Source organism: Stenella coeruleoalba (genome assembly GCF_951394435.1).
Source record: "Stenella coeruleoalba genome assembly, chromosome: 5".
Taxonomy (NCBI): Eukaryota; Metazoa; Chordata; class Mammalia; order Artiodactyla; family Delphinidae; genus Stenella; species Stenella coeruleoalba.
In genome coordinates, this window is record NC_137150.1 from 11375569 (window position 1) to 11399912 (window position 24344).

The window sequence follows — 24344 nt, forward strand, 5'->3', positions numbered from 1 at the left end:
GGAGGGATTGATTGGGAAGTTGGGATTGACATGTACACCCTACAATATTTAAAATAGGTAACCAACAAGGACCTACTGTATAGCACAGGGAACTCTGCTCAATATTCTGTAATAACCTAAATGGACAAATAATTTGAAAAAGAATACATACATGTATATATATAAATGAATCACTTTGCTGTACACCTGAAACGAACACAACACTGCTAATCAACTATGCTCCAATATAAAATAAAAATTAGAAGAAAAAAACCCAGGGGCTTCCCTGGTGGCACAGTGGTTAAGAATCTGTGTGCCAAGGCAGGGTACAGGGGTTCGAGCTTTGGTCTGGGAAGACCCCACATGCCACATAGCAACTAAGCCCGTGCACCACAACTACTAAGCCTGCGCTCTAGAGCCCATGAGCCACAACTACTGAGCCCTCGTGCCACAGCTACTGAAGCCCGTGCACCTAGATAGAGCCCATGCTCCACAACAAGAGAAGCCAACGCAATGGGAAGCCCGTGCACCACAACGAAGAGTAGCCCCCGCTCACTGCAACTAGAGAAAGCCCGTGTGCAGCAATGAAGACACAACACAGCTGAAAATAAATAAATAAAAACATACAATAAATTAGATCAAAATATTTTTTTAAAAAAACAAAAAACAGAAAAACCCATTGTGCTAAGTCCAGTGGTCAGTTCTCTGCCCTCATTGTGTTCCGTGTCTCAGCAGCATTTGACAGAGATGATAATGGGCTTGTTGTTTAAACCTTTGCTCACTCAACTTCCAGCACATACCACTTCCCTGGTTTTCCCTGGCTGCTCTTGGCTGGATCTTCTGAATGTTCTTGAGCTCTAAATGTTGAGGACTCAAGACTCTATCCTCATATTTCTCTCCCTCATTACTCACTCCTCAGGTGACCTTATCCAGTCTCATGGCATCAAGTGCCATCTGTCCTCTGATCTCAGTTTACTTCTCTAGCTTGTACCAATCTCTTAAGCTCCAAATATGTTTCTACTTGCTTATCTCATAGGCACCTGAAAGTTGGCATGTCCCCAAGCAACTTTTTTCTTCTTCTTTTGTTTTCTAATCTTTTATTATGGAAAAATTCAAACATATATACAAGTGGAGAGACTAATATGATACCTCCTCCTGTGTACATATCCTAGCTCAAACAATGAAAAACGCTTGGCCAATTTAGTTTTGTTTTATTTATAGTCCCACTCACGTTTTCCCACTCCCTCCACAAATTATTTTGAAGCAAATGCCAGATATCATATATTTCACGCATAAATATTTCAGCTTGCATCTCTAAAAGATTCTTTTTTTTTGGCGGTACGCGGGCCTCTCACTGTTGCGGCCTCTCCTGCTGCGGAGCACAGGCTCCGGACGCGCAGGCTCAGCGGCCATGGCTCACGGGCCCAGCCGCTCCGCGGCATATAGGATCTTCCCAGACCGGGGCACGAACCCGTGTCCCATGCATCGGCAGGCGGGCTCTCAACCACTGCGCCACCGGGGAAGCCCTTAAAATAAAGATTTTTTTTTCTTTTTTGCGGTATGCGGGCCTCTCACTGTTGTGGTCTCTTCCGTTGTGGAGCGCAGGCTCCGGACGCACAGGCTCAGCGGCCATGGCTCACGGGCCCAGCCGCTCCGCAGCATGTGGGATCTTCCCGGACAGGGGCACGAACCCGTGTCCCCTGCACTGGCAGATGGACTCTCAACCACTGCGCCACCGGGGAAGCCCCTCTAAAAGATTCTTTAAAAATATAACCACAATACCATCATCACACCTAAGAATGAGCAATGATCCTTTAATATCATCAAACATCCAGTCAGCCCAAACTGATTCACCTGCCCTTCCTCCTGCCTTCCCCATTTTGGGAATCGGAGACTCCATCCCACCAGTTACTTAAAACAGATGCTTGTTTCATCTTTAATAAGTCTTTTTCTCTCACCCCTTACATTTAATCCATCAACACTTAAGGGTGAGTCTATCTTCAGAATATATCCAGCATGTCATTCTGTCTCACCACCACCACTGCTGCACTCTGGACAAGCCAACATGATTTAGCACCTGGATTAGTGTCAGAGCCACCTAACTGTTCCCCCTGCTTCTGTCCTTCTAGTTAGCTTTCTTTGAAGGAACCAGAGCCATCTTGTAAATACAGAGGCAGGTCATGTCACTTCTTTACTCAAAACCCAGCCATGGCTCCCGATGGCATTCAGAGTTAACCCCACTGTTATGTGGCCCACAAGATTTTACATAATCTGCCCCTCTCCATCCCATTATTCTACTTCATTGTTGGTCAAACACAGCACACATTCATACCCTTGTTTATGGTTTTCACATACTCTTTCCTCTGCCTGGGATGCTCTACTTCCACACATCTGCTTGCCTTGCTTCCTGAATTCATGCTGGTCTTTACCCAAATGCTACCTTTACAAAACGGTTTTGCCTGACCCCCTTATATAAAATAGCTAACCCCTCACCCTTACATTCTTTATTTCTTAATCCTTTTTCTGGCATAACATTGATCTCACCCTGGCAGGTTTTACGTCTCTTTCTCACTAGCAGGTAAGTTCCTTGATGGCAGGGTCTTTGTTCTGTTCACCATGGAATTCCCAACACCTAGAGACATGCCTGGCACACAGTACGTGCTAAATAAATACTTCTTGAATGAATACTTGCTTGGTAGTATGTCTTTGGTCTGGCAATGATCATCTGCTTCCCAGCAGTCAATTTGGTGGCCCTTCCCTTGGCTTCAATTGGATCATATCTCTGGTTATTTAAACTGATAGGTAAATAAAAATGTACAAGAAGAAAGTTTTATTACACAATATATCAAGAAAGGAGGAAGAATTTGTAAAAATCACTTGCATGTTGCTTTGCATTGAATTATAGAAATAAAATACGGCCACTTGGGAGTAGCTTAAGATAACAGCCTTTGCGATAGTTATTTTTTCTGGCACCTGTTTTGAGTTTGTTTTCTCAAAATTATAGTATCTTCTTTTTCCCCCAAGGAATGCCAAAGAAAGACTTAATCACATGACACTAAACAAGACCTTATCTCATTTCTGACACTAGAGGGAACCCGGATTTCCTGGCTACCCTGGTACACAAGTAATCTTTTGGGGCCTGACATCTGGTATGCAGCATGTGTCATTTATTTGTACTTATTTTTCTTTATACTCATGGTTCTACTTTTGATTCTATTAAGGGAGAAGATGGTGACCTGGGCCACCAAGGAGAGAAGGGGGCAAAGGGAATCAGAGGGAAGAGGGTAAGAACCAAAGGAATTTCCCCAGATCTATAGAGGCCCATATCATGACAGTCTACTCAAAGGACTATACTTCCACTGGGTTAATGGACTTCTTAGCAGGAAGCCCATGTCCTCGTCAGAATATTCTACACCTTCCTGGTCACTCCCCACTTAGTCCCATTATCATTTATCTTCTGAATGCAAATGCAGCTCACCAAACCATAACAACAGAAAATTCAAGTTGGGAGTTTCAGTTATGTAGTATCAACCTTTCAAAGAACAAGTTTGGAGACACCTCTGTCTTTGGTAAATCTAGACATCATTTGAAAAAATATTGGTTTAGCTGCAGGGCAAATATTACTGTTTCTTTAAGATTCTTCCAAGCCTTTACTTTCTCTTAGCTATTCTGAGACTAAACTCTCAAGAATGTGGCTGCCATCCTGGTGGACTTGGAGTCATGTTTTTCTCTGTGCTTTATAGAGTCTACCAATAAAACCCATTCCTTCAGGTTCGGAAGATTCAGTATTGAAAAGCCACAATCACTACCATCTCTTTTTGGAAAGAGTAACCCTGTGGATACCTAACAACTTGGTAGTGTTTAGCTAATATACATTAGAGAGCAAGGCCTTCTGGGAAAAGAACATGGACTAGTGTTCAACGTAGGAGAGAGGAACAGAAAGAGAATGTATATTGTCTGGGCACCCAATAACTGGTATTTTCATAAACTGGCAAGGACATAAAGGAAAATTTGAACTATGCCTAACTTGGCTTGCTACTGGCTAATATTACCCTGCTCAGCTAAACTTCTCTCTCTTGTTTTAAAATTAAAAAAGATAAAGCATCAATTATACGCAGATAATGCTGTGTCAGTTCAAATCCCTGTCAGATAAGCAGTGAGTCCATGGTCAGCATAGACCTTTTCTGAGACACTGAAGACCAGAAGATAATAGGAACTTTTCCTTTCTCCTGATGCCTGGCCTTCAATACACATTTCCTGCATTCATTTAATTATATGACCTGGAGCCTCAGCTGAATATCGAGACATACTTTAAGGCTCTGTTTGGAAGTGTTTGTGTGAATTTACACGTGTTGGCTGGGGTTAGGTATGTATGGGGGGGACTTAGATGGTTCCCACAAAGACCTCCCCATCCCCCCCACCACCCAGTCTCCATGTCTCACTCTACTGAAGACGGTTCATGAACTAACTGGTCCATAGCAGACTCATTAGACTCAGATATAATGACAACTTGGAATCTCAAGGTGGGTCTATTGGTTTTAATCAAGTCGTGTTCAAGGGGGAAGCTTATCCCTTTGGTTTGGTCATTTTTAGGGTAATGCTGGACTTCTTGGATTCGTTGGAACTCCAGGTGACCCAGGCCCTCCAGGACCAGTGATAACATGGATTTCTCCTTTCTTTTATTTTCAACCTTTGTGTAAAATTGAATAAGGATTTGATGAGACATCTCTAAGAAGAAATAAACATTTAAAATGCACAGGATGAGCTAAATAGGGAATGTGCCAAATTTACTTTAGAGGGCATTAGCTTCAAGTTCTTACACAGTATAGTATTTATTAAATATAGATATTTTGACTTGAACATGGGAAAGATGTGGAGTGGCTGGAGATTCATGGATCTGTCTAAGTACATAAAACAATACACAAAGCTCACTGGAGAGTGCGTTTATCAGTGTAAACAAGATGAGCGGCAACATTTATGCAAAAACCAGAAAGAAATCCTAACAAAATATGACATTTATATAATCTTATCCTCACTGACAATGTTGCAAGCCCACAGATATTTGTAAAATTCCCTGGAAGGTCATTTGGTATGAAAGGAAAGACTAGAGGTGGTTGTCGTTTTGCCCTATGCCTGTCCTAAGAGACAAGGCCATCATCCGTGAAGGAAGGTACAGTGAGTTGGCTGCGGGTTGAACCAGGTAGTTTCACTGCAGTTTAGGGTTTGCTGGAGAGGTGCACAAGAATCTTAAAAGAAGAAGGACCACCATGCCCATTTTACAGATAAAGAAACAAAGGCTGAGGAGATTATAGTGAGCTGCAGGAAGTCACAAATGACTACCTCGTAGAGTACAAATAAGCACAAAGATCTCCAGACTCCCAGAGTGGCTGGAGTCAGGCGGATCTGTTGTGAAGGGCTCCAGGGAAGACTTGTGTAATGCTAGGGAATAGATAGGGTGGTGGTGGGTGGCCTGAGGAGAAGAGGTAGGGGAGGACAGGGGTCCACTTTAGAACTGCCTATAAGTGGTCCTGGGATCTTGAATGGCCTTTTCCTGAATTTGATCCTAAACTGTGGATTGGGGCTTCCCTGGTGGCGCAGTGGTTGAGAATCCGCCTGCCAATTCAGGGTACATGGATTCGAGCCCTGGTCCAGGAAGATCTCACATGCTGTGGAGCAACTAAGCCCGTGTGCCACAACTACTGAGCCTGCACTCTAGAGCTTACGAGCCACAACTACTGAAGCCTGTGCACCTAGAGTCTGTGCTCCACAACAAGAGAAGCCACCACAATGAGAAACCCCGGCACCACAGCAAAGAGTAGCCCCCTCTCGTTGCAACTAGAGAAAGCCTGTGTGCAGCAATGAAGACCCAATGCAGCCAAAAATAAAAAATAAATAAGATAAATAAATTTTTTAAAAAAGTTCACACACAACTATAAAAAAAATAAAAAGAATTCGCCTGCCAATGCAGGGGACACTGGTTTGAGTCCTGGTCCAGGAAGATCCCACATGCCGCAGAGCAACTAAGCCCATGTGCCACAACTACTGAGCTTGCGCTCTAGAGCCTGCAAGCCACAACTATTGAAGTCCATGCACCTAGAGTCTGTGCTCCGCAACAAGAGAAGCCACCGCAATGAGAAACCTGCGCAGTGCAATGAAGATTATCTCCCGCTCGCTGCAACTAGAGAAAGCCTGTGTGCAGCAACGAAGACCCAATACAGCCAAAAATAAAATAAAAAAATAAATTAATTAAAAAAACCCAAAAAAACCCAAAAAACAAAAAACCAAAAAAATCTGTGGCTTAGTCTCAAAATAACCTGGTCTCCTAAGAGTCTTTCTGTAGCATCTCCCTGGGCACCCTGGACTCTGGGGTCTGGGATACATCTCCTAGACACTCTGACCTCCTTCCTTAAGGAGTCAGACAGAACTTCAGGCCCAGGAGCAAGGCAGAAGGAGGTCTCTGTAGCATGGTGAGCTTTCTCAAACTCTCTTGCCAACTCTTCAGAATAATGTGTTGGACTTCCAGAATCTTGCATTTGAAACCCATTTCTATTCTTTCCAGGGCATCAAGGGCCCCAAAGGTGTGATAGATATGATGGTAGGTGAAGATTTTTTTTTAATATTTTCAAGGATATCTTTTATTTCTTCAGACATACAAAATGTAGTTATTTTATATTTTCTATCTGATTATTCCAATATCTGAAATAGTTACAGAATTTGTTGTTTCTGCTGGTGTGAAGATTTTAATTGTAAATTTTAAAACACAAAACTTTCCACTTTCACAAAATAGAAATCTGTAAAGATTCTTTAGTTTCTCCTCTTGTAAGTTCTCTTAGTACTTTAAGTTTATAGACTTTACTCTGGTAGGTTGTAACCAAATCAAATAAAAGGAGTAGAATAATATTTTAAATATTTAAACAATATTTTAAATATTTTCAAGAGTAGAATAATATTTTAAATCTGGATATTTTTGAGAAGTACCAGTTGGCATGAAAGGAAAGACTTTGAGGTTACTACCCCAGTGGGGGTGGGGGGGAAAGGCTTTTTGTAATGTTCAAAAATTGCTTGTAAAGTATTCATAAGCCAAAACATAGTATAATACAGGCCACTGTGTCTTATGGCACACCTGAAAATGATCTCAGTCTTATGATGATTTTTCGTCACCCAAGTACAAAAATACTATTGAGGGGAGGGGAGGGAAAGACGTGGGGCAACTGAGGAGCAGGAAGTGATGGGGTCAAGGGGAGAACAGAACAGAGAGGAAGGGATCAAAGGAATGAAACAATTCTAGGGGAGGTGTTGAGGGTAGAATATCTTGCCTGTCATTCTAAAGAAATGTTACAGAAATCGCTAAGGTAGAGATCCAAGAATTTTAGGCATTTTTCTTCCTTCTGTGTTGACATTCCTGGAATTAAACTTCTTCAAAATCAGATTTGATTCCATTCCTTTGTGAGGCAGATTTTTTTAAAAAAAGAAGGGCTCCCCTTATCTATCTATCTCTAATAGTATGGGCAGTATATTGTATATAAAATAGTTTAAAAATATCCACTGGATCCAGAAATATAACTTCTGGAAAGTTCCATCTGTTGTAACAACTTTGGGGTTTTCTGTTGTGGATTAAAAAGCTTCAGATAGGCTGGGATAACATCCATACGACATTTCTAAGTCATGACGGTGAGGAGGAATATGCTTCAAATTAAGTACTCTTTCCTTTCTTTCTCCATCTTTCTAACAGCCTTGTGAAATCATCAATTTTGGTCGCGAAAATTGCCGTAAGTTGTTGGGAAAGGCTAGAAAGGAGCCAGGGGTGTGAAGTGGGAATGGATCATGCACTGAGAACATAAGTCACCTGGGGTTGGGAGGTGCCATGGTCCATCATGGGAAGCTCTTATAATTTAACATATACGGCTCAGTCCCCACTTGGATAAGTAATCTTCCCCAACGTGGTCTCAGAAGTGAAGTGGATGATATGGAGAACAGTATGGAGGTTCCTCAAAAAACTAAAAACAGAGCTACCATACAATCCTGCAATCCCTCTCCTGGGCATACATCTGGAGAAAACCATAATTTAAAAAGATACATGCACCACAATGTTCATTGCAGCACTATTTACAATAGCCAAGACCTGGAAGCAAACTAAGTGTCCATCGACAGATGAATGGACAAAGATGTGGTACATATACACAATGGGATACTAGTCAGCCATTAAAAAAAATGAAATAATGCCATTTGAAGCAACATGGATGGACCTAGAGATTATCATACTAAGTAAGTCAGATAGAGAAAGACAAATCTCATATGATATCACTTGTATGTGGAATCTAAAAAAAGTTACAAATGAACTCATTTACAAAATAGAAATAGACCCACAGACATAGAAGACAAACTTATGGTTACCAAAGGGGAAAGGGGGGAGGAACAAATTAGGAGTTTGGGATTAACATATACACACTACTATACATAAAATAGATAACCAACAAGGACCTACTGTATAGCACAGGGAACTATACTCAATATTTTGTAATAACCTATAAGGGAAAAAAATCTGTAAAAGAATATATAATACATATATGTGTATAACTAATCAGTTTGCTGTACACGTGAAACTAATATGATATTATAAATCAACCGTACTTCAGTAAAATAAAATTAAATTAAAAGTAATGAAGTGGATGAAAGGCATGCCATCTCACCAGTGAAGAAAAATTCCTCTACAATTGGCACCTCATGCAATGCAATGATAATTGCACACCTGCACATCTTGGTGCTTCTTATCACAAAACAGGCAAAGAGAAGCTCTGTTCTTTTATTTCATCCATTTAAGCAAGAGGGATCAACAGTGAGCCTTCAGTAAGAAATGGGTCTTTTTAAATTAACATTTGTGTTTTAAAAATGGAACTGTGAATCATCAAATCTTAAGTAATGCTTTGTCACATTCCCAGATTGTAATTCTTTGTCTTCAATGTACTCCAGGATATTTGCATCCTATAATATATACATTTCTCCACTTACTGGCAATAGGCAGTGAACATTGACTTGGCAAATTGCTTAGTTTGGGTTTTCTCCACAATCATCCCACCCCTATTATGCTGACTCTCCCATATTCTGTCCATTCCCATCCAGTTGCTGTTCAGGGAGATTCTGGAATTTTTTTTCCTAAAAATCATAAAGAATAATACCATCACCTTGACCACAAAGGAAAAGTTTCAGAGTTAAAGGTTAAAACTCTTTTACATTCAGGAGCACTGTAAAGTCAAAAACAAACAGAAAAATGGGGAAAATATATGCAATATAAGCAGTGAACCCAGGGAAAGGCCCTAACTTCTTTACTCTATCATGTTGAAATATATAAAATCACTGCTACTCAATCATTTTCATCTACAAACACAGATATTTCATATTTGCTAAACCTAAGTGTAAAAAACTCTTTTAGATTGAAAACGGGCCAAAAACATGAATGGAGGATTCAGAAAAGAAAAAAATACAATAAACCTGTAAAAATGTTTGACCTTACAAGAAGTCAAAGAATACAAATTAAAATAAGATTTTTTTTTGTTTCAAATTGGAAATTTTTTTAAGATGAGGAAAAAAATCCCTATCCAGAGTTGAGAAATGTAGGTATGTCAATTGGCACAATTTTTCTGAAGAGCCATTGGACAATGTATATCAAAAGCCATAATTGTAGACCTATTTGGAGCTGTAATTGGACAGAAATGAACAGATACAAGTTCAAGTATTCTCATCACAAAGGGATGTTGACAGAAGAAATCATGAGACATCATAGGAGACCAGATGATACTGCTCTAAATTTATTGATGGAAGGAATACCATAAAGTGAAAAAGGATTCAGAATAGAGCATAGCCTAAGCTCCAAGTCTTATAAAATGAAATAAAACAAGTGATAGATATACATATATACACATATATATGATAAATTAAGGGTAATTTTAATATATTGTTTTCTAGTATTTTCCATGAAAATATATTGCTTGTGTATACACGCTTATACATAATATATGCAATATACAATTAATATTATTACTAACATTAATAAACAATATATTAATAACCAACAATACAATAATTAATATTAATAATTACTAATATTACTATATTTTATTATATAGAATTTAAGATATGTGTGTATGCATATGTGTGTGTATATATAGTTTCTGAGTAGCTAAGTGTATTAGATTTAAGTTCAGTACAGTGTGACTCAGTGCTCAAACGCAGGAACACCAACATAGTCCTCAAATCAGCCTGGAGGTAGCCAGTCCCGGGATGATGGAGCGCCATGGTGCCTAGGGATGGGTGCCCAGGGATGCAGCCTCTTTATATTTTCCTGCACTGCCACTGGGGTGGGGATGCTGTTTCCGAAATCACCTCATGGTCCAAGATGTCTATCAAGCTTCAGCCAGCAGGTAAAGGAAAGGAGGATACTTTTTCAAGGTTGTACCTCCCATGGTTCTAATTCTGTTATCCAGAGCTTAGTAAGATGCCACCCCACTGGGAAATGTACCCTTTGTTCCAGGCAGCCATATACCCAGCCAGAGACTGGGTTTCTGTTACCATGGAAAAAAGGGAGAGCAGATATTGGGGAGCAAGGTGAGGTCTCTCTGCCACACTCAGGCAGAACTCGGAGAGGCTTGAATTTCTCAGAGGAGATGGTTTTCATACTGAAGCTGGCAAACGTGGCTTCGCCTATGTCAACTAACAACGTCTTTTCTCTCCAAAATCGTTTCCCTTCTAGCCTGTTCAGGTAAGTAACATTTCTTCTTATTCACTCCAACCTTCATCCGTTTACAGACATTACAGGCAATCCTAAATCTGTGTATCCACGTGTCTAGGTGTTTCCGAATGCCCAGTGTTACCGACCGAGGTGGTCTTCGCCTTGGAAGTGTCAAATGACGTCTCCCAGTTGGATTTCGAGAGGATGAGAGGCATTTTACTATCTCTGTTGATGAAGACGGAAATCAGTGGGAGTAACTGCCCCACGGGTGCCCGGGTGGCCATCGTCTCCTACGACAGCAAAACAGATTACGTGGTTCGCTTCTCCGACCATAAGGGGAGGCCCGCGCTCCTGCAGGAGGTCAGGGGACTCACCCTGGCAGGGTCCTTTAGCAGCAGGAACTTGGGGACTCCATGAGGTTTGTGGTGAGACATGTATTCAAGCGCGTGCGCGCGGGCCGCCTCTTGAGGAAGGTGGCCGTGTTCTTCCAGGCGGGCTGGATCCAGGATGCAGGTTCCATCAGCACAGCCACGCCGGAGCTCAGTGCGCTGGACATCACCTCTGCGGTCATCACCTTCACAGAGGACCACAACCTCCCAGACGCCCTACTGGTAAGTGGGGGACTGCGGCTGCGCCGGGTTCTGGGGGTTAGTGCCTGGTTCCTGCTCCTCCACCAAGGAGCACATGAGGAGTGAGAGCTGGTCAGGGGAAGAATTCTCCAGAAACTGAAGTATATGCGTGGGAGGGGGCAGGTGCGGGGTTGGGGGGATGTCTCATTACAGACTCTGCTACCAGTGCTACTGCTGGTACCTACTGGCCATCCTTGAGCCTCTGTGCCATGTGCCTTTTAAACACTGTCTTATTGAATTATCCCCCAAACTGTATAAGGTAAATGTCATTGTGATCTCCATTTCAGAGATAAGAATACTGAGGCTTAGAGAGAGGTTAAGTATATCATCAAAGATCAAATATCTGTTGGGGGCAGACCGATTTTATCTGCCTTCACAGCCTGTGCTTAACCACTCTAGGCTAACCTGTATCATGGGGGTCCACAGACTGTAATTTTCTCTCCTCTTTTTTATTTGGGGTATAAAATCCACATCCATATACAAAGTGGGTAAGAGGAACTGATTTTAAGGATACAGCTAGATGGATTTTTGTATATGTTTAAAGTGCTGTGACCTAGACATGGTTCGAGATATTGAATACTTTTGGCATTCTATAAGTTTTCTAGTACGACCTTTCCAGCTTCTGTCACCTGTTCTGAGCCTTGGTGCAATGTGAATCCTACAGAATGTACTCTTTATATCTGGCTTCTTTCACTCAATGTCTGTTCTTTTGTTCATCCATGTTGTTTATATGAGTAAATTTTTTAACTGCTTTTCTGAAGTATTCTAGTGTGTGTATATACCATAATTTATTTTTATTTTTTAAAATTGAAGTATAGTTGATTTACAATTTTGTGTTAGTTTCAGGTATACAGCACAGTGATTCATATATATATATATATATACTCTTTTTCAGATTCTTTTCCATTATAGGTTATTACAAGATATTGAATATAGTTCCCTGTGTTATACAGTAGATCTTTGTTGGTTACCTATTTTATATATAGCAGTATGTATCTGTTAATCCCAAACTCCTAATTTATCCCTCTCTCCTTTTCCCTTTGGTAACCATAAGTTTGTTTTCTATGTGTACCACAATGTATTTATTGATCTATTCTCTAGACTTTACTTTTCTAACTGAAACCCATGTAACACATTCTCATGGAACATATGGGATGATTTATCAGAATGAAAGGCGATTTCCTTTTTAAGTGATTTCAGGATGCTGATGAATATCAGACTGAGCTACATTCCATTGCCAATATTCAACCGTTTCTGATCTGCGAAAACGGAAGTGTCATATGGTTCAACCTAAGAGCTAAGGAATTCAGCTGTGTTAGACCATTTAATTTTCTCTGAAGGTTGGGTGTGTAGTGCGAGTGTTAGGTGAGAGATTTTGTTGACACAGCTGTGAATATGCTTCTAAGATCAATAGGTAAGATCATGACAGCTTGCGAACTGTTGGGAAGGATGGACAAAATATCTTGAGTTTTCAGAAATAAAGTTAAGATGCAGAGGGTGAGCCCCTTGTTCCCTGTTAATCCCTCTTGCCTCCCAGGGTGTCTGGACAGGGACGGGTTGGGGGATGGTGGCAACTCTCAGTGGATTAGTAAAGGCAGGGTGAAACAAGTCACATTTTATTTTTTTTTATTTTTATTGAAGTATAATTGACTTATAATATTTTATTAGTTTCAGGTGTGTACAACATAGTGCTTTGATATTTTTATACATACAAAATGGTCACCATAATAAGTCTAGTTATGCTATGTCACTGTACAAAGATATTACATAGTTATTGACTATATTCCCCACACTGTACATTTTATAGCTGTGACTCATATTTTGTAACAGGAATTCTGTACCTCTATTTTTATTTTTATAAATTTATTTATTTTATTTATTTATTTTTGGCTGCATTGGGTCTTCTTTGCTGTGCATGGACTTTCTCTAGTAGTGGTGAGCGGGGGCTACTCTTCGTTGTGGTGCACGGGCTTCTCATTGCAGTGGCTTCTCTTGTTGTGGAGCATGGGCTCTAGGCTTGCGGGCTTCAGTAGTTGTGGCTTGCAGGCTCTAGAGCACAGGCTCAGTAGTTGTGGCGCAGGAACTTAGTTGCTCGGCAGCATGTGGGATCTTCCCGGACCACGCCTCGAACTCATGTACCCTGTATTGGCTGGCGGATCCTTAACCACTGCACCACCAGGGAAGTCCGCAATTTTGTACCTCTTAACCTCCCTCACCTATTTCTCTCATCCACCCACCCTCCTCCCTCTGGCAACCACCAGTTTGTTCTCTTTATCTATGAGTCTGTTTCTGTTTTATGTTTGTTCATTTTTTTTTGTTTCTTAGATTCCACACATGAGTGAAATCATATGGTAGTTTTCTTTCTCCATTCTGACTTATTTCACTTAGCATAATACCCTTTAGGTCCACCCATGTTGTCACAAATGGCAAGACTTCATTCTCTTTGTGGCTAAGTAATATTCCATTGTGTGTGTGTGTATACACATCTCTATATATGTATATATTTATATGTGTGTGTATATATATATATATATATATATATATATATATATAATCTTGTTTATCCATTGATCTATTGAAGGACACTTAGGTTGCTTCCATTTTGTAGCTGTTGTAAATAATCCTGCCATGAACATAAGTGTGCATATATCTTTTTGAATCTGTGTTTTGCTTTCTTTGGGTAAATACCCAGAAGTGAAATTGCTGGATTATATGGTAGTTCTATAATTTTTGAGGAACTGCTATACAGTTTTCCACAGTGGCTGCACCAATTTACACTCCCACCAACAGTGCATGAGGGTTCCCTTTTCTCCACATTCTCACAAACACTTGTTATTTGTTCTCTCTCTTTTTTTTTAAATATCAAAAATTCTTTATTTTGAAAAACAATTTGACATAATTTATATATTGAACCTGTGGTACACACACACAATGAAATTAATTTAAAAAATGTTTTGCATTTAAAAAATATTTTCAAGGGTAGTTGATTTACAATGTTGTGGGTTTTTTTTTTTTTTACATCTTTATTGGAGTATAATTGCTTTACAATGGTGTGTTAGTTTCTGCTTTATAACAAAGTGAATCAGTTATACATATACATATGTTCCCATATCTATTTGTTCTCTTTTTGATGATAGACATTCTGAGTATGTCTCAGGATGTCTATCATCAAAGGTTATATGAGGTTATATGAGGTATGAGGTCATATCTCATTGTGGTTTTGATTTCCTTGATGGTTAGTGATGTTGAGCATCTTTTCATGTATACAATGTCATCTGTATGTCTTTGGAAAAATATTCAGCTCCTCTGCCCATTTTGTAATTGGGTTGTTTGTTTGCTTTTTGATGTTGAGTTGTATGAGTTCTTTCTATACTTACTGGATATACGGTTTGCAAATATCTTCTCCCATTCAGTAGGCTGCCTTTTCTTTTGTTGATGGTTTCTTTCCTTCACTGTGCAAACCTTTTTAGTTTAATGTAGTCCCATTTGTTTATTTTTGCTTTTGTTTCAAATACATAACAGTTTAAATTAGAGATGGAACTTTTGTCTTTGGCTCTTTCCTCAATAACAAGGTGCTGTAGAAAAAGTCTCTTTGTCTTTCTGAGTTTCATTTTGCTCAGCTCTAAAATGGAGAGAGTGTCACAACTTGATGTTATTTAAGGCTCCTATCCAGGTGTAATTATCTACTTTTTAAAAGGCATTTCCCTAACATTTGGAGAGTGATACTCAGGATACAATTACGATTAACCCCACCCCATTGTTCATCAATGCTGCTCTCTGAGAGGGGATCCTAGGTAGACAGCATCTGGATGGTCCTTTGTCAAGATGTTCTGGCCCTCTCAGCTGCTTTAGGTGCGAGTGAAAGAATGACATAGTGTGTGAGAAGAAACTGCCAGCTTAAAGGTACTTGCATCTCAGTTCTGTCCTTTCTGTCTGCTCTTCTCTTAATTTCTTATACATATTCTTGCCCCAGGATGCTGGGGGATGAGTCTGTTCCTTCAATTTAACAATTTAGAAAGTTGTTATATGGTACTTGCCAGCTCAGATGTAATGAATGACCTCAGTTCTGGTGACATTGGCAAGGAGAGAAACCATAAAAATGACAACCCCATCCTCAGAGACTTTCAACAAATCCTCATTTCTTCACAACTGGGCGTATTGCATCTCATAACCTTCCCTACTCTGTGCTTTATCCTTAGTGGAATCCAGTTAGGAGAGTGGGAATGTCCTGTAATTTTCTTTCTGAATTATCCGCTTGAGGACTCCCTTTGACAACCTGTGGGGCTTTTGTCTTTCACCTCTATGTTATTTTATTTTTGAGAACAACACCCCCATACTTCTAGAAAAATGATGGTTGTTCAATTTGAAATGATTGTATAAAGAGATGCCTAATTTCTCGTCCATTTAAACATGCTTGGAAGTTATGGGGCATATTGGAAAGATTTCTTAAACCATCCATTGAATCAACCTCAGTCCTAAATAAAGCAATATTATAGCATTTGGACGATTCTTGCCTAATCCCATTAAGAACTGTCTAATTGCCTTATGTCTCAAAACATAAGACTTAATGTGCCCCTCTTTTTTAAAGTCAAAAAGTGGAGGATTACAGGGAAAATGCAATTTGTTTGCCTCATTTTGAATTTCATTTTTCTTTATAAAAAATCTAGCACTTTTTCCTTTGAAACAATAGCTAGGAAAATAGCTCACATTTATTGATCCAGGTGCTATTCTGAGATCTTCCCAATTATTGATTCATTTAATCCTTACAACAACTCAAACAGATAACTATTATTATGGGCCCATTTTTCAGATGATGAAACTGAGACCCAGAGAAGTTAAATAACTTGCTCAAGGTCTGGAATCCCCATTCACAATGAGATTTTAATTCAAAGTCAAAAACAGGAAAAGAAGATAGTTGAGAAGTTCTAAGCTTTTTCCACATATTAATTAATTTTATCTATACAAGAACACTATGAGAGAGATTTATGAACTGGCCCTATTTTTAGTTCCGTGTACTGCTCTTAAAAAAAAAAAAATCCCAAGAATGGAATACTGGCTATCATGCAGAAAAAAACAATTAGCTTTAGCAGATGAAAACATTAAGAGGAAGGCCAAAGGGACTTGGGGAGGAGTAATTTTTAAAAATTTGGCATAATTTTAGAATTCAGAAAAGTTGCAGGAGGACATTCATTTTTTTTTTTTGAAGGAAGTGTTGGGTTGTCCAGACACCCCTTTCAGAGGCCATGGATGACTCGCTGCTGAGGCCTTGTGGGCTGCTGTTTTCGATTAGATTGTTACCACCCTGGAGTGAGGATTAGTAGCTGAGGGAAGGAATTAGGCAATGAGACTTCAAACTCTGGCTTTGTCCATTGTGTAATCTGGACATGTCATTTGGCACTGGTGCCTCAATTTAGTCACCTGTAAAATGGGGATAAACTCACAGGTTTGCTGTGAGAGCTGTAGGAAGTAGTGTCCACAGGGACGTCTGACACTTTCTGTGTATACGCGATGCAGGCCATGGTTATTGCCATCTCCTCAAGGTCATCAGGAATGTGCATTTTCCCAGTAACTGTATATTAAATCAGAAAGCTTCCATTTATTTACAGCGCCTATGAAGTTCCTGCCACCATGCTATGTCCTTTTCATGCCTTGTCATCTTCACCTCTCACTCCTCAAAATGTGGTCCTGGGACCAGCAGCATATCAGCCTCACCCAGGTTTGTGAGAAATGCCAAATCTGAAGCTTTCTCCCTGATCTAATCTATCAGGCTCTGCATTTTTAATAAGATCCCCAGAAGGTTTCCATGAATGTTAAAGTCTGAGGAATTTGGGGCTGATCCTCATACTAATCCTACAAGTTAACAACAATAATACATTTCCCAGAGAAAGTGAGGGAAGCTCTGAGGTGAAGTGACTTGTTATAAATGACACAGTCCTGAATCAGCACTCCCGTGTGTCTGGTTCCCTGGTCCCTTCAATGTCGACCCCCAGTGTTCACTGGGGAGTCCAGGAAGAGTCAGCAGCTTCATGGAGTTCCTGATGGGGCCATGCCACCTGGCAGGAGCCGAAACTGGACACCAGATGGTATCTAACTCTCCCTCTTTAGGGTCCGGTCAGCCCTTCCTCGGTCCAAGGCAAATCCTCCTTCTCAGCACTTGCCTCCTTCCCCTCTCCCCCATTTGCCTGAGCCAAGAGCCTCCTCAGTGCAGTCCTAGGAATGAGCATTGTTCCCTGGCCTCTGGCAGCTCAGCCCAGAAGCAGTGAAGCATTGACTTGAACCCTGTGGGCTTCTTCAGCTCAGGGCCCACAGGGCGTTCTTTAATATTGGGGGCTGTGGTTTGAGTGTTGTCTGTATCCTTTGAGAACATACCTTTCTATTAAACAAAAGAGGATGTTCATGCAAATCCCTGTGCTGTATCCTCTCCCGCCCCTTCCCCATACACTCTTGTCCTTAGTGCCCAACTAGTCTCATCAGAGCACAACTGGATATTCAGAAGCAAAGTTGGTTGAGGGAATCATGAAAAATGCTCATTCAAACTATAATAAAGCTTTGAGCCTCAAGCAGATCACTTGGCTTGTGTTTCAGGTACTCTGTGAGATTTCCTTCTCTGGTGCAGTAGGGATCATAGAGCCAGCTTATTCTTCTCATGCTGGGGTCCCTTACCACATGAACTCTCAACTAAAGCCTTCTCCAGAATCATTTTGGCAACTTTATCAGTGACTAGGACTGTGCTGGCAAGTCCAAAGTCAAAGTAATGAAATGTTAATTAATAACAGCTCGGTACAGATAAGTTTAAACTGAATCACAGTTCCCCATGGACTTCCATTGTGTCTTTGTGTACTGGTTCTCACAGTTTTATTTTTGCAAGAGTAGTAAAAAATTTAAGCATTATCATAAAAGTATTCTTCCTCAGAAGAGTTTAAAAAAAGATGCAAGAGAGGACTTTCAAGATGGCGGTGGAGTAAGACATGGAGATCACCTTCCTCCCCACAATTACATCAAAAATACTTCTACATGTGGAACAACTCCTACAGAACACCTACTGAATGCTGGCAGAAGACCTGAGACTTCCCAAAAGGCAAGAAACTCCCCACGTACCTGGGTAGGACAAAAGAAAAAAGAAAAAACAGAGACAAAACAATAGGGACGGGACCTGCATCAGTGGGAGGGAGCTGTGAAGGAGGAAAAGTTTCCACACACTAGGAAGCCCCTTCGCGGGCAGAGACTGTGGGTGGCAGAGGGGGGAAGCTTCGGAGCCACAGAGGACAGCGCAGCAACAGGGGTGCGGAGGGCAAAGCGGAGAGATTCCCTCACAGAGGATCGGTGCCGACCAGCACTCACCAGCCTGAGAGGCTTGTCTGCTCACCTGCTGGGGCGGGCGGGGGCTGGGAGCTGAGGCTCGGGCTTCAGCGGTCAGATCCTAGGGAGAGGACTGGGGTTGGCTGCGTGAACACAGCCTGAAGGGGGCTAGTGCACCACAGCTAGCCAGAAGGGAGTCCGGGAAAAAGTCTGGAGCTGCCGAAGAGGCAAGAGACCATTGTTTCAGGGAGCGTGAGGAGAGGGGTTTTAAAGCACCATCTAAATGAGCCCCAGAGACGGGTAAGAGCCGCGACTACCAGCACAGACACCAGAGACGGGCATGAAACGCTAAGGCTGCTGCTGCCTCCACCAAGAATCCTGTGTGCGAGCACAAGTCACTATCCACACCTCCCCTGCTGGGAGACTGTGCAGCCCGTCACTGCCAGGGTCCCATGATCCAGGGACAACTTCCCCAGGAGAACACATGGTACACCTCAGGCAGTTGCAACATCATGCTAGCCTCTGCAGCTAGAGGCTAACCCCACCTTCCATACCCCTCCCTCCCCGCGGCCTCAGTGAGCCAGAGCCCCCTAATCAGCTGCTCCTTTAACTCCCTCCTGTCTGGGCAAAGAACAGATGCCACAGGATGACCTACACACAGAGGCGGGGCCAAATCCAAAGCTGAACCCCAGGAGCTGTGCAAACAAAGAAGAGAAAGGGAAATTTCTACTGCAGCCTCAGGAGCAGTGGATTAAATCTCCACAATCAACTTGATGTACCCTGCCTCTGTGGAGTACCTGAAGAGACAATTAATCATCCCAAAATTGAAGCAGTGGACTTTGGGAGCACTATAGACTTGGGGTTTGCTGTATGTGATTGACAAGTTCTGATTTTTATGTTTATCTTACTTTAATTTTTAGCACTTATTATCATCGGTGGATTTGTTTATTGGTTTGGTTGCTCTCTTCCTTTTTTTTCCTCTTCTTTTATTTTTTTACTTTTAATAATTAAAAATTATTTTTATTTTTATAACATTATTTCATTTTATTTTACTTTCTTTATTTCTTTCTTTTTCTCTCCCTTTTCTTCTGAGCTGTGTGGCTCACAGGGTCTTGGTGCTCCAGCCGGCTGTCAGGCCTGAGCCTCTGAGGTGGGAGAGCTGAGTTCAGAACATTGGACCACCAGAGACCTCCAAGCCCCAAGTAGTATAAATTAGTGAGAGCTCTCCCAGATATCTGTGGCTCAACAATAAGACCCAGCTCTACTCAACAACCACCAGGCTCCACTGTTGGACACCCCATGCCAAACAACTAGCAAGACATGAGCACAAACCCACGCATTAGCATAGAGGCTGCCTAAAATAATAATAAGGTCACAGACACCCCAAAACACACCACCAGATATGGTCCTGCCCACCAGAAAGACAAAATCCAGCCTCATACACCAGAACACAGGCACAAGTCCCCTCCACCAGGAAGACTACACAACCCACTGCAACAACCTTACCTACTGGAGGCAATCACCAAAAACAACTGGAATTATGAACCTGCAGCCTGCGAAAAGGAGACCCCAAACACAGTAAGTTAAGCAAAATGAGAAGACAGAGAAATATGCAGAACATGAAGGAACAAGGTAAAAACCCACAAGACCAAACAAATGAAGAGGCAATAGGCAGTCAGCCTGAAAAAGAGGTCAGAGTAATGATAGTAGAGATGATCCAAAATCTTGTAAATAGAATGGAGAAAATACAAGAAACTTTTAACAACGATCTAGAAGAACTAAAGAGCAAACAAACAATGATGAATGACACAATAAATGAAATTAAAATTTCTCTAGAAGGAATCAATAGCAGAATAACTGAGCCAGAAGAACAGATAAGTGACCTGGAAGATAAAAGAGTGGAAAACATTTCCTCAGAACAGAATAAAGAAAAAAGAATGAAAAGAATTGAGGACAGTCTCAGAGACCTCTGGAACAACAATAAATGCACCAACATGGAAACTATAGGAGTCCCAAAAGAAGAAGAGAAAAAGAAAGGGACTGAGAAAATATTTGAAGAGATTATAGTGGAAAACTTCCCTAATATGGGAAAGGAAATAGTCAATAAAATCCAGGAGCACAGAGAGTCCCAAACAGTATAAATCCAAGGAGAAACACGCCAAGACACATATTAAACAAACTATCAAAAATTAAATCCAAAAAAATATATTAAAAGCATCAACGGAAAAACAACAAATAACATAATACAAGGGAATCCCCATAAGGTTAAACCTGATATTTCAGTAGAAACTCTGCAAGGCAGAAGGGAGTGGCAGGACATATTTAAAGTGATGAAAGGGAAAAACCTACAACCAAGATTACTCTACCCAGGAAGGATCTCATTCAGATTCAACACAGATTTTAAAACCTTTACATACAAGCAAAACTAAGAGAATTCAGCACCACCAAACCAGCTTTACAACAAATGCTAAAGGAACTTCCTAGGCAGGAAACACAAGAGAAGGAAAAGACCTACAATAACAAATCCAAAACAATTAAGAAAATGGTAATAGGAGCATACATATCGATAACTACCTTAAAAGTAAATGGATTAAATGATCCAACCAAAAGACATAGACTGGGCTTCCCTGGTGGCACAGTGGTTGAGAGTCCACCTGCCGATGCAGGGGACACGGGTTCGTGCCCTGGTCCAGGAAGATCCCACATGCTGCGGAGCGGCTGGACCCATGAGCCATGGCTGCTGAGCTTGCGCATCCAGAGCCTGTGCTCCGCAATGGGAGATGCCACAACAGTGAGAGGCCTGCGTACCGCAAAAAAAATAAGTCATCATTAAAAAAAAAAGTTTTCTTTTAAAAAAAGACATTGAATGGATACCAAATCAAGACCTGTATATATGCTGTCTACAAGAGACCCAATTTAGACCTAGGGACACATACAGACTGAAAAGTGAGAGGATGGAAAAAGATATTCCATGCAAATGGAAACCAAAAGAAAGCTGGAGTAGCAATTCTCATATCAGACAAAATACACTTTAAAACAAAGACTATTACAAGAGACAAAGAAGAACACTACATAATGATCAAGGGATCAATCCAAGAAGAAGATCTAACAGTTGCAAATATTTATGCACCCAACATAGGAGCACCTCAATACATAAGGCAAATGCTAGTAGCCATAAAAGTGGAAATTGACGGTAACACAATAATAGTAAGGGACTTTAACACCCCACTTACACCAATGGACAGATCATCCAAAATGAAAAAAAGACAGGAAACACAGGCTTTAAATGATACATTAAACAAGATGTATTTAATTGATATTTATAGGACATTCCATCCAAAAACAACAAAATACACTTTCTTCTCAAGTACTCATGGAACATTCTCCAGGATAGATCATATCTTGGGTCACAAATCAAGCCTTGGTAAATTTAAGAAAATTGAATTTGTATCAAGTATCTTTTCTGACTACCGTGTTATGAGACTAGATATCAATTACAGGAAAAAAAACTGTAAAAAATACGAACACATGGAGGTTAAACAATACGCTACTAAATAGCCAAGAGATCACTTAAGAAATCAGAGAGGATATCAAAAAATACCTAGAGACTAAGGACAATGAAAACACAATGACGCAAAACCTAGGGATGCAGCAAAAGCAGTTCTAAGATGGAAGTTTATCTCAATACAATGCTACCTCAAGAAACAAGAAAAATCTGAAATAAACAACCGAACTTTAGCAATTAGAGAAAGAAGGATAAAAAAATCCCAAAGTTAGCAGAAGTAAAGATATCATAAAGATCAGATCAGAAATACATAAGAAAGAAATGAAGCAAGTGATAGCAAAGATCAATAGAACTAAAAACTGGTTCTTTGAGAAGATAAACAAAATTGATAAACTGTTAGCCAGGCTCATCAAGAAAAAAAGGGAGAAGACTCAACTCAACAGAATTAGAAATGAAAAAGGAGAAGTAACAACTGACACTGTAGAAATACAAAGGATCATGAGAGATTACTACAAGCAACTATATGCCAATAAAATGGACAACCTGGAAGAAATGGAAAAATTCTTAGAAAAGCACAACCCTCCAAGACTGAACCAGGAAGAAATAGAAAACATGAACAGACCAATCACAAGCACTGAAATTGAAATTGTGATTAAAAATCTTCCAACCAACAAAAGCCCAGGACCAGATGGCTTCACAGGTGAATTCTACCAAACAATTACAGAAGATCTAACACCTATCCTTCTCAAACTCTCCCAAAATACAGCAGAGGGAAGAACACTCCCAATCTCATTCTATGAGGCCACCATCACCCTGATACCAAAACCAGACAAAGACGTCACAAAAAAAAAAAACTACAGGTCAATATCACTGATGAACATAGATGCAAAAATCCTCAACAAAATACTAGCAAACAGAATCCAACAGCACAGTAAAAGGATCATGCACCACGATCAAGTGGGGTTTATGGCAGGGATGCAAGTATTCTTCAATATAGGCAAAACAATCAATGTGATACACCATATTAACAAATTGAAGGTTAAAAACCATATGATAATCTCAATAAATGCAGAAAAAGCTTTTGACAAAATTCAACACCCTTTATGATAAAAACTCTCCAGAAAATAGGCATAGAGGTAATTACCTCAACATAATAAAGGCCATATATGACAATCTCAAAGCCAATGTGATTCTCAGTGGTGAAAAACTGAAAAACATTTCCACTAAGATGAGGAAGAAGACAAGTTTGCCCACTCTCACGACTATTATTCAACATAGTTTTGGAAGTTTTAACCACATCAATCAGAGAAGAAAAAGGAATCCAAATCAGAAAAGAAGAAGTAAAACTGTTTCTCTTGGCAGATGACATGATACTATGTATAGAGATTCCTAAAGATGCTACCAGAAAACTACTAGAGGTAATCAATGTATTTGGTAAAGTAGCAGGACACAAAATTAATGCACAGAAATCTCTTGAATTCCCATACACTGATGATGAACAATCCGAAAGAGAAATTAAGGAAACACTCCCATTTACCATTGCAACAAAAAGAATAAAATACCTAGGAATAAACCTACCTAAGTAGACAAAAGACCTGTGGGCAGAAAACTATAAGACCATAATGAAAGAAATTAAAGATGATACAAACAGAGGGAGAGATATACCATGTTCTTGGACTGGAAAAATCAACATTGTGAAAATGACTATACTACCCAAAGCACTCTACAAATTCAGTGCAATCCCTATCCAACTACCAATGGCATTTTTCACAGAACTAGAACAAAATATTGCACAATTTGTATGGAATCACAAAAGACCCCAAATAACCAAAGCAATCTTGAGAATGAAAAATGGAGGTGGAAGAATCAGGCTCTCAGACTTCAGACTATACTACAAAGCTACAGTAATCAAGACAGTATGGTACTGGTATAAAAACAGAAATATATATCGGTGGAACAGGATAGAAAGCTCAGAGACAAACCCACACACATATGGTCACCTTATCTTTGATAAAGGTGGCAAGAACATACAGTGGAGAAAAGACAGCCTCTTCATAAGTGATGCTGGGAAAACTGGACAGCTGCATGTAAAAGAATGAAAGTAGAACACTCCTTAACACCATACACAAAAATAAACTCAAAGTGAATTAAAGACCTAAATATAAGGCCAAACACTATCAAACTCTAAGAGGAAAACATAGGCAGA

The 24344-nt window shown here is 40.4% G+C and overlaps 1 protein-coding gene across 1 annotated transcript in view; it reads left to right on the forward strand.

Annotated features, from left to right (window-relative positions):
• Positions 1-24344, forward strand: part of LOC307187067 (collagen alpha-4(VI) chain-like) — a gene marked incomplete at its 5' end in the record, with an annotated part of 62538 nt that overhangs the window by 30014 nt on the left and 8180 nt on the right. Inside the window, 6 exon segments of the mRNA XM_079922813.1 lie at positions 3068-3103; positions 3201-3263; positions 6482-6574; positions 7712-7748; positions 10824-11111; positions 11114-11316. Coding sequence (XP_079778939.1) covers positions 3068-3103; positions 3201-3263; positions 6482-6574; positions 7712-7748; positions 10824-11111; positions 11114-11316 — 720 coding nt within the window.